Genomic DNA, 12,232 nt, shown 5'->3' with positions numbered 1-12,232 from the left:
GCAAGGTCAGCAGTTCAAAACTACCAGCTGTTCCGCGGGATAAAGATGAGGCTTTCTGCTCCCGTAAAGATTTACAGCCTCGGAAACCCTATACAGGGTTGCTATGAGTTGGAACCAACTCCACGGCACATAACAAGTGAAGATCAAAGACTACAGCCTTCAGTATGGGTTGCGTTGTAAAGACAACAAAAATCCTCAACATTGGACCAAATAAATAACGTGATAAATGGAGAAAAAAAGAGTTGTCAAAGACTTCGTTTTGCTTGGATCCACAATTTACATTCATAAAAGTAGCAGTCAAGAAATCAAATGACATACTACATTAGGTAAATGTGCTGCACAAGATCTTTTTAAAGTGTTCAAGAGCAAATATACCAGTTTGAGGAATAAGATGCACCTGGCCAAAACCATGGTATTTTTCAATAGCCTTGTGTGCATGTGAAAATTGGACAATGAATAAGGAAGATCATAGAAGAATTGATGTATTTGATTTAAGGTGCTGGAGAAGAATACTACAAGTACCATAGACTGCCAGAAGAACAAATAAATCCGTGTTGTAAGAAGTACAGCCAGAATACTCCTTAAAAGTCAGGATGGCCAGACTTCGTCTCTCATACTTTGGACATGTTATCAAGTTGGACCAGTCCCTGGAGAAGGGCATCATGCTTCGTAAAGTGGAGGGTCAACAAAAAAGAGGAAGACCCCCCAATGGGATGCACTGGCACAGTGGCAGCAGCAAAGGGCTCCAGCATAACAATGATTGTGAGGATGGCGTAGGACCGGGCAGTGTTTGGTTCTGTTGTGCACAGGGTCACTATGAGTTGGAACCAATTTGACAACACCTAACAACACAACAACAACATACATAATAAAGAAGATTTCAGGGATTATTTTGGTTTACGGTTTAAAGGTTATCTCAGGGCAATAATTTCAAGGTTTCATCCTCCCTTCATGGCTCTACAAAGTATGAGATCCCTGGAAAATCTGAAATTCTGTTCTACATCCCTCTCACTCTTCTATAGAATCTTTAATCAAAAAATGCTCAGAAATGGTAACTAAGCACTGGCCAGTTCTTCTGGTCTCAGGGTGAAATGGGCAGCTGTTCATGGAGGCAATTAGCCACATATTCCATATCAGCCTCCTATTCCTGACTTTTTTCCTCTGTTGCTCCAGGCAAATAGAAACCAATTATCGTACCTTGGATGGACCCTTGGAAGTTTTTTAAGACTCCAAGCACTACTCAATGATTTAGGAGGTAGAGTAGAAGCACTAAACATTGTATTAGGCCAATTAACTGGGATGTCCATGAAACCATGACCCTAAACTTCCAAACCAAGAAACCAAATCCCATGAGGCATTTGGTTGTATTAAAAGCAGACTCAGTAGATACTCTTTTTTTCCCCTTCCTGTTGTTGTTGTAAATATATGTTACACAACTTCTGTCAATCCAATTTTTTGCAGTAATACAATTTACTGACAGCAATGACATTAACTGGGTATACAACCAGACCCTTAATCAATGTGACTTTCCCATCGCTGTGAACAGAAACTCAGTGCTCTATAAGCAACAATCCTTTAATCCTCTATTTTGATATACAGTTCTAACCTAATTTTTAAGATACAGAAAGAGTACTGTAACATTAATATATAAAGTCAATTTTGGAAAAAAGAAGAAGAGCAAAGGAGAGGAATCTGTTTATCTAATTTCATAACTTACTATATAACTACAATAATCAAGACTGTGGTATTGGCAGAAGGAGAGACACACAGATCAATGGAATATATCAGTGAACCCAGAAATTGACCCACACAAATAAGCCCAATTGATTTTTAACAAAGGTGCAAAAGCAATTCAATGGAGGACAGACAGCCTTTTCAGCAAATGGGACTAGAACAACTGGACCTCCATAAGCAAAACCCACTTCAAACTAAATATCACACCTAGCATAAAAATGAACTCAAAATGGATCATGAACTTAAATATAAAACTTATTGAAAAAACAAAACAAAAACAAATTCTTTTGACATACAGGGCTAGAGTTCTTAGATGTGACACCAAAACATGATTTATAAATTGATAAAAACAGACTTCATGAAAATAAGATACTTTTGCTTTGTGATGCTGTTTAAAAGGATGGAAAACAAGCTTCATCCTGGCAGAGAATGATTGCAAACCACGTGCCTGGCAAAGGACCAGTATCTATAGTATAAGGAATATATATGAAGAACTCTCATAACTCTACAGTGAAAAAGTAAACATCCAATTAGAACATGGGCCAGAAGATATACGAGACATTTCACCAGAGAGTATGTTTGTAAGCAACTTTATTTTTCATAGCCTAAAATGGAAATAACCAGATGTCTTTCAGTGGGTGAATGAAGATCCATCTATAAGCAGTCGAGTGCTTATCCTATAGAGCCATATTGCAAGGTTTATTTGGAATCCTGGTGTGGCACTGTAGGACAAACACTGGACTGCTAACCACAAGGTCGGTGGTACAAACCCACCAATTGCTCCTTGGAAACCCCATATAAGGCCCCTATGAGTTGGAACTGACTTGATGGCACTTATTTTAAAATATACATGAATACCTTGGAGTCATACTTCATAGATGGGGCTTCATTTTATGCTGACATCAGCTTAACAAGCACTGGCACACTATAGTGGTATAGTAGGTTGAACTGCTGAACCTGTGCTTAGTAGTTGAGTGCTTATCCTACAGCACCACCATTCTCCTTAAAACAAGCATTTCCTAACAGCCTAGAGGCATTCCATAAAGTCATCTAAACCCTGACAACCCACTGCCATCAAATCAATTCCAATTCACTGACCCAACAGGACAGGGTAGAACTGCCCCACAGGGTTTCCAAGACGAAATCTTGATGGAAGTAGGTTACCACGGCTTCCGCAGAATGGCTAACAGCTGAGCACTTTACCCACCATCCCACTAGGGTCCCTACAGTTACTTGTTGTTATTAAGTGCCTTCGAGTTGGTTCCAACTTACAGCGACATTGTACAGGGTTTCCAAGGAGCAGCTGGTGGGTTTGAACCACCAACCTTTCAGTTAGCAGTTCAGTGCTTATCATACATTGCCACACCAGGACTCCAAAAGTCATCTAGAGTCTGTAATTAAGCAATTGTTTCTGTTTTTCTCAAGGCCAATTTAAACTAATTGAAAACAATAATCTAAATTTTACTACCAAATCTTGTGCTGAGAATTACAAAAGTTATATTTAAATAACAATGGCCTCTTTTTAAAAAAATAACTCATTTCCCCCAATGTTAGTTATTGTTAAGTGCCATCTAGTCAGTGACTCATGTTGTTGCTGTTGTTAAGTGCCGTTGAGTCGATTCCGACCCACAGCGACTCTGTAGAGGGTTTCCAAGGAGTAGCTGGTGAGCCTGAACCACAGACACTGCAGTTCAAACGACTTTGCAAGTGACCCTGTATATAGTTTCCGAGGAGGAACAGCTTGTGGGTTTGAACTGCTGGCCTTGTGGTTCACAGTCCAGTGCTTATCCTACAGCACCACAATAGGAATCCAAAGCTAGATTTAAATAATAATTGTCTCTCAAAAAAGTAATTAATTTCCCACCAAAAAATCACAATATGGAAAACTTTCAGGGGTAAAAATGTGATTTTATGAGTTTATTTCAAAGCGATTTGAACAAACAAAATGTAAGAACTTGGCAAAAACAAAAAGATAAGTGAGTAAGTAAATAATTGTTGTTGTTGTTATGTGCCGTGGAGTCGGTTCTGACTCATAGCAACCCTGTACAGGGTTTCCGAGGCTGTAAATCTTTACGGGAGCAAAAAGCCTCATCTTTCTTCCACAGAAAAAGGTGTCAGTTCCGAACTGCTGACCCTGAGGTTAGCAGCCCGATTTGTAATCACTATGTTACCAGAGCTCCCTAAGTAACTAATAGATAAGTAAATAATAAAAAAAGTTTCTGAATCTGCCCCTTTGTAAACCACAATAATTGGTTGTCCTCACCAATCCACCAGCCCTGTGGTAATGCAATTGTTTTTACGAATTCAGACTTAGCCAGATGTGTCAAGTCCACATCCTCTTTGTAAGTATCTATATAAATACATCTCCAAACAAGTTAACGAAGTAGAATTAAGCTGCAGCAGCATCCACACATGCCGTTTTAGTGGAAAACACAGAAAAAGAAAGATGAAAATAGAAATCATCTATAATCTCTGCTCCATCAATATCAATGTCGTGGCATATTTCCTTCCAGCCTGGGTTGCTGTTGTTGGGTGTCAATTGTAACCCATACCAACACTGTGTGACAAAGGAGGGCTGCCTTCTTATTGTTGTTGTTATGTGTCGTGGAGTCGGCGCAAGGAGGACTGCCTTAGAGGCTGCTAATTTTACAGACTTGGATTTCTGGTGTGGCACTCTAAGATAAGCACAGGACTTCAAATTCACTAGTTGCTCCTCAGAAACCCTGTATCGAGTTGATACGAGTCAGAACCAACTCGACAACACTTAGCAACAACAACAAATTTTACAGAAGGAGATTACCTGGTCTTTCCCACCCTCAGAATGGCAGGGTGGGCAAGCTGCTGGTGTTAAGTGCTGTTGAGTAGGTTCTGACTCATAGTGACCCTGTATAGGGTTTCTGAGGAGCAGCTGGTGAGCTTGAACCTTGCAGTTCAAACTGACCTTGCAGTCCAGCACATTAACCCACAGACTTTTTCATGGTTTAACACGGACATTTTGTTTTATAATCCTATGGAGTTAAGAAACTGACAAACTCAGAATTCTACCCAAGGAGAGAAAAAAGGCTAAATTATTATCAATGAGATCTGGGAAAGTCATTTTTCCCTCACACAGCCTCAGATTTCTTATCCATAAAATGAAGGGGATGAAAATTACCTGCTTAGTCAAGAAAACAGAGCAGGACCATTTTCAGTTCTAAAATCTAAAAATCTATTACGTCAACTACATTTGTTTCTTTTAAATGACACTAAATTTATAAAAATCAATAATCAACAGTTAACGATTTAGAGAGTAGATTGAGAATTAAGGTATTCCTAGGTTTTCAACTCATAATTCAAGAGTAGGGCTTGGTGCTTTGGAAGAGTCTACTTTCAATGTGCCTGTTTTTCCTGTAATTAATTTCCTTTTGAGATGGAATCAATCAGCCTTGACAAATGAAACTGCTATGGTATCAATTATTCATTACAATAGTGACACCCAACATAAAAGCATACAATAGGAATTCCGTCAACCGTAAATGAGGATGATGTCATTATTGTATTTTTTCCATTAAGTATTTTAACCAAATATTTTGGTGCCCCAAAATGCTCAACTGTAACAGAAACAGCTTAAGAGAGAATGTGGTCATCTGTTTCCATTTGCTATTCTTTAGATGTTGCTGTTGTTAAATGCCATCGAGTCAATTCCGACCCATAGTGACCCTGTATAGGGTTTCTGAGGAGCAGCTGGTGAGCTTGAACCGCCGATCTTGCAGTTCAAATGGCTTTGCAGTCTGTCGCATTAAACCACAGCACATTAAACCACACCAGATATATATATGATCTAAATTAAGACACTTTTAATGCCTCATATCCCTACCCCCACCCTCTCTGAACATCTCTGTCCTGATTCTATGCCTAGTAAACCATTTTTATTTCATCTCAACAGTTGCCTCCTCTGTGAAGCCGCCCCCACTGCACCTGTACACCCAGGTGAATCCACTTTAGACCATAACATTATGCTTGCTCAGCTCTCTGCTCTTCATCAGTTCACCCAAGAAGCATCTTAGCAAACACTTAACATACGTTAGGCATTGTGATATGCACTGAGGGGAAAATATCTTAAATTTGTAGAGTTTTTAATATTTTTCCTCATACACATTATCTCATGCAATATCTCTTTTATACAATACCTCACAGGATATCCTAATTATTTGTTTACTATTTCTCTAGCTGGAATGAGTTCCCAGAAGGTAGGAAAAGAGTCTGATTCATTTTTGATCCCCTAGCGTCTAGTACAATACCTAGCACACAGGAGACACTCATTACATGCTTGATAAATGCGTGACAGACCTGGTTAGAGTCATAAAATATCAATCAGGGTTGATACTGAAATAATCCCTGACAGTTTCCATGAGAAAGTGGGGAGAAATGTTTACTAAACAAACATGTATCTGGGGAGAGAACATTCCTCCCTCGGGCAGAGCATCTCCAATTCCAGTGTGACTGTTAAGTCATGTACCAACTGAAGATGGATTTGATCTCATTACTGAACAAGATCCAAGTTAAGAAAAACAAGTTCTCAATAAAAGCTCCTAACTAGGTCATTCTGTTTATAAAATCAGACATTACCACATGAATATTAAAATAAGTATTGTTCAGAATAGTAGTAATTTGCTTTGTTATTTATTTCAATATAACAAATAATTACCACACCTGAGGCATATGGAGCTTTTTGAAACTACAATTTTTAAGTATTCCACAAAAGGAATGAGTAGACATAGGTAAAATAATCAATGGTACTTTAAGAAGTACTAATTCCTCTAAGAAGGAGCTCTGCTAGTGTAGTGGTTATGAGTCAGTCTGCTAACCTCAAGGTCAGCAGTTCCAAACTACCAGTTGTTCCACGGGAGAAAGATGAGGCTTTTTGATCCCATAAAGATTTACAGCCTCGGAAACACTGTACAGGGTCGCTATGGGCTGGAACCGACTCCACGGGACATAACCACCACCACCGCCAGTTCCTATAAGCTAGAAACTCACTTCTACTACACAAACAACCCGATATAGATGGAGACTATATCTCAATACTGTTGCATATTCCCATTACGTATAGTTCTTTCCATAAACTATTCCAAATACCCACTTAGGCTCACCTGCTTTCTTAGAAACACATGATTATTATTACCTTTCTAATGGTGTTTTCGTTTTGAGGTCATATTTCACAAAGAAAACACACGAAGCATCATAGTGTCTGTGTAATGAAGTAAATAACAATAAGCAGCAAATTTAAAGCTAGAAGGGAGACTTAAGTATGCTGCTGCTTACCAGATGGGCTGGCCAAAAGCCACACAGAAATTGAGTCTTTCGAGGTTTAGGAGACTAGAAGTCCAAATTCAGGTTGCCAGTTCTAGGGAGAAGGCTTTTTGTCTCTGTGGGCTCTGGAGGAAGGTCTTTGTCGCTTCTAAGCTTCTGTTTCTGTGGTATGGAGTCCTGGGGTGGTGCTGTGGGGTTAATGCGTCAGACTGAAAAGCCGTTTGAACTGCAAGGTTGGCGGTTCAAGCTCACCAGCGGCTCCTCGGAAACCCTGTATAGGGTCGCTATGGGTCAGAACCGACTCGACAACACTTAACAACAACTTGTGGTATGGCTGTTACAGCACCACTTAAACTCAAATCAACAAACAAACGGAAAGCGAACCCAAGTTCAAATGTTCAACCATAATTTCAGATTGCCCAAGTAGGCTGATGAATTTTTTTAAATTCAAGGTACTACTAAAAGCCTAAACATATCCTAAGACATGTCATTTTAGAATCTGGCAGCACATAAAATGTAAACTGCCAAGTTGATAACATAGAATAATTTTTTACTCGTTCATGGACATTATTTGTACCTAAGTGTACAAACAGATTATAACTAAAGTAAAGGTATGCCTTTTTCTCACAAATAACTCACCATATCTATGCAATATGTAATGAAATGAAAATGGATTAACAGTTACTGATTGACTACTGTAACTGATTCCATTTATTTAAGTGTACCCTCATCATACAACAGCTTCATATTTGAAGAGTTATGTGCAACAAATTCTTTGGATTTGTAGAGTGCTTTTGATTTTGTAAAATGTCTCAGCTTTTGAGCCATTCACCCTTAAAATCATGTAGGCTGGGATTCCAAAAATGTTTATCCAATTATGCTGCTTCTGTCAATACTTAGGAGAGATAGCTATTATTCCATAAAAAATTTTCTGAAACATCCAACAAACTAAAAAACCCAGACACAAGTCAGGCTGCTTGGGTTTTGGAGAGGTGAAAGTAGTTACTCTTTCAACTCTCCATAACTCTACTACACTGAAAATTTAATTTTAAAGACGCAAAATCACAGAAAAAACAGTGTGATATAAATATGGAAATGAGTTAGAAAAAAGGAATGGAAGGTTCTGAACTGAATTATGTTCCTCTAAAAGATAGGTGGAAGTCTTAAACCCAAGTACCTGTGAATGTGACTCTGCTTGGAAATAAGGTCTTTGAAGATACTGTCAGTTAACCTGAGGTCATACTGGAGTAGAGTGAGACCTAATCCAGTCTGACTGGGGTCCTTATAAAAGGACACACAGAGGGAAGATCACCCTGTGACACTGCAGCTGCATACCAAGAAACACCTGGGACCAGCAGAAGCTGACAGGGACAAGGTCTTTCCTGTAGTCTGGAGAGACAGTACAGTCCTGTTGACAACCTGCAAAATGGTTCTGTCATTTTAAGTCACCCACTTTGTAGTACTTTCTTATTGCAGTCTCAGGAAACTAATGCAGAGAGGGAGAAATCAAACTATATTCTCAGACAGCATAATTATGTATATAGAAAATCCCAAAGAATTTACCAAGAAGCTACTAGAATATGTAAATTTGAAGTCACAAGATACAAAAGATTATATATAATAATTTCTATACTGGGAAAGACAACTGAAAAGCAAAAAAATTTAAATTCCATTTACAATCATATCCCAAAACAGGTAATACTTAAATTTAACATCATTTGCACAAGACCTGAATGCTACAAAACTGTAAAATGCTACTGAGAGAATGGAAGACCTCAATAAATACAAAAACATACTATGCTTCTGGATTAGAAGACTCACGTTAATGAAAACATATTGACATTTCTCCCCAAATTGATCTATAGAATCATTGTAACTCTACTTAAAATCAGACAGCCTTTCTATAATCTGATTGTAAAATTTGTAAGGAAATACAGAGAACACAGAAAAGTCAAAACAATTTTGAAAATGTAGAGTTTACACTACCTGATCTCAAAACTTACTATAAAGTTAAAGTATTCGAAACTACTAACTTAAGGATAGATCTATAGGAACAATGGAACAGAACATATATGATCAATTGATTTTCAACGAAACAGTCAACATAATTTAACATTACAACTGTTTCTCCTTGAGCACGTTATCCCTTAAAATATTCTGCACTGCACAACTCTTTTTATGGCAGAATTTATCAAATACAAAAAGAACTACTACCCACACTAGGAATGGCTATAAACTAAATATAGTCTAGGAAAAGACTGCCCCCTAGTGTCGACATTCAATAACAGTCAACAGAGTAAGAAAGAACACACTAGAGAAGCACCGAGGCTCCTAAAAAGGTCTTGATCTTTCAGTTTTCTGATTCTAACAGCTTATACTTAAAGTGATGAAGTTTAAAGATAAATAAATTAAGCAGCCATATTAGGTTCATACAAACATGATAAATTTATGACATTTAGCAGCAAATACCAGTGTAATTCCCTAGCAATTACTTATCATGGATACTACTTGTTCAAGTGCTTAGAAGCTGCGTTCACAGAGATAAGCAATTTTCCATTCCTTAAACTCTGCAAAAGACAGAATAAATATTAACGAAACCAGTACATATTATTTTGTGACCATGTTAGTCCAAAATTTAGAAAACAGATGATGCAGGCTTGAGTATGGTGGTTTATTTAAAAACGTATCTACAAGGGGGCTTTAAAAAGTTCGTGGAAAAATGGAATTACAAGATAATGGAATTTTTCTAAGAACTTTTTGAAGCCTCCTCATATGTAAATATTTCATTCAAATTTTCACACATTTTATCCTGAATACTGGAAAAATCAGGTATTTTCTTTGGATTTTATGTGTGGACTTACCATTCATAAAATTCTTGATATATATAATGGCACAAGGTCATTCAAAGAAAAGTCATTATCATTACTATTACTAATAACTTCATGTAACGGATAAATGCACTTCAACAATAGACTTGCTAAAGAACACTTCGCTGTTGTTGTGTGTCATCTCGTAACAACCCTACATAGGGTTTCCAAAACTGGCTGCTAAGTTTGAACTGCCAACCTTGTGGTTAACAATCCATTGCTTATCCTACAGCATCACACCAGGGTTCAAAGGCATTCTGAACAACAAAAAGCATTAAGGCAATAAAAAACATTAAAGGGAACAATTAAGTGATGTCAATATAGAATATATATATTGCATAGCATAGCATCTTTCCTAACTATGATTCGAACAGCTGTAATTTCAGTTCTGGACTCCTGGTGTGGCACTGTAAGAGCAGCATTGGGCTGTAGTTCAAACCTACCAGTTGCTCCTTGGAAGCCCTACACAGGGTAGCTATGAGTCGGCATTTAACAACAACAATTCCATTTCTATTATATAGGGTCAATGTTGTTGTTGTGAAGTGCCGTCGAGTCAGTTCCGACCCACAGTGACCCTGTATAGGGTTTCCAAGAAGCAGCTGGTGAGCTTGAACTGCAAACCCTGCAGTTGAAACAGCTTTGTAGTCTGGCGCATTAACCCACAGCGCCACACCAGGACTCCAAATGGGTCACTAGGATAATTAAATGAAATGCTGCTGTTGATGTTTAATGCCGTTGAGTTGTTTCCTCATGGCAAATCTGCATAGGGTTTCTGTGGAGTCACTGGTGGGTTTGAACTGCCAACTTTGCAGTTAGCAGTCCAGTGCTTATTCTACAGCACAATTAGCAATGATAAATCATTTAATATTATAAATATCATATAAATGCTTGTTAAGTAAGGAGAAGAATACAGAAAACTACATAGTATGCACACATTCAAAATACCTACTTTCGAAGGTGGTCATGTTCTTTCAAAAACAGTTCAGTTCTTCTATTGTTTACACCAGACCCACTTTTATATGACCTAGGACAAAATTTAAGAGAAAATTTAAGAACATTTTTGGCAGACTCCACAAAAGCAAATGAAGTGACTGACACTAGTGATATCCAAAGCAGACAAATTGAGCCTCCTCACAGTTCTGAAGGAACAATGTTTAAACCCTTCCCATCACTTCTTAAAAATGTCATCTGTTACAGATAAATATAAATGCCTCTCTAATTTAGACATAAAAGTTACTTACCTATGTTTTCAGAAAAACAACCCAATACTCTTAAATCAAGAAAAAAAAAACCAAACCCTTACTTGTACAACAATTGGTCTCTATTCACTTGGAGTGACAGACAGGAAAGTCAGGAATAGGAGAATATGCAATATGTGGCATATTGCCTCTGTGACCAATTAACTGCCAACTTTGTCATGAGACCAGAAGAACTGATGGTGCCTAGCTACCATTGCTAAACATTTTGATCAAGGATTCCACAGAAGAATCCTGATCAATAGGGTGGAAAATGCAGAAAAAAACTTGAAATTTTCTTGGATTGCAGACATTATGGAATCATAGAGGGTGATGAACCCCTGAAACTTCCTGGGGTAATCTTTAAATGTTAAACCAAAATATACCCTAAAGTCATCTTAAAATTAAACAAAATTTAACTAGTAAAAAAAAAAAGATGATTCTCTTTTAAGAACTATCTAAAAGGATCAAATTAACAACAATCAACTCAAATGATTAGATAAGGATTTATCTAATGTCAATGTGGGAGGAACAATTCAGAAAAAGAAGGTAAGAATAGTTGAGGCTTCCTGCGGAGCCTCTGCAATACATAAAACTATAGGTAGAAACCAGAACCACATCCAGATCACCAGAGATGAGAAATCTCCACTTGAAAGGACAAGCTGACCAGCCTGGAGCGGTGAGAAGAACAAAAAATAAGTCTCGAATGAAAGACAGGAAAAATACAAAACAATGGAGGCAGATGGACTGTTACTACAGGAACAAACGGGTTGCTTCCCTAGGAGACAATGGGGCAGTTGGTCGGGCCCTACCAACGCAGGACCCCTTCCAAGACTGAGACTCGGTGGAAATGCACGCTCAGATTGGTGACCACACGCATCACCGATGGGGAGAAGTGGGGTAAAGGCAGCAACGAAGCGGCGAGCTAAGCCTTACAATGTTCAGTGGGTCTCTGTGGTCCCGGTTGGGGACCTGGTTGGCAAACAGTGTGAGGAGACCTGAGGACTCCTGGGCCCAGAGACAGTGACATGGCCACGGAGGACTCAAGTGGAGAATGGAGCTGCCGGCTGATGGGAAGAGAGGGCATGTGCACAAGAACACCCA

At 38.4% G+C, this 12,232-nt stretch overlaps 1 protein-coding gene across 4 annotated transcripts in view; it reads right to left on the bottom strand.

Moving 5' to 3' along the window:
- GOSR1 (golgi SNAP receptor complex member 1) overlaps positions 1 to 12,232 on the bottom strand; it is a 59,867-nt gene that overhangs the window by 21,558 nt on the left and 26,077 nt on the right. For all 4 annotated transcript variants that reach the window (XM_006863202.1, XM_006863205.1, XM_006863204.1 and 1 more), the window contains one exon: positions 10,843 to 10,917. In XM_006863202.1, the coding sequence (XP_006863264.1) occupies positions 10,843 to 10,917 (75 nt within the window). The remainder of the gene's footprint in view (positions 1 to 10,842; positions 10,918 to 12,232) is intronic.

The sequence above is a fragment of the Chrysochloris asiatica genome, unplaced genomic scaffold, assembly GCF_000296735.1.
Source record: "Chrysochloris asiatica unplaced genomic scaffold, ChrAsi1.0 scaffold00054, whole genome shotgun sequence".
Classification (NCBI taxonomy): Eukaryota; Metazoa; Chordata; class Mammalia; order Afrosoricida; family Chrysochloridae; genus Chrysochloris; species Chrysochloris asiatica.
The sequence above is the reverse complement of the archived record's forward strand: the minus strand, read 5'-3'. Positions and strand labels throughout refer to the sequence as shown.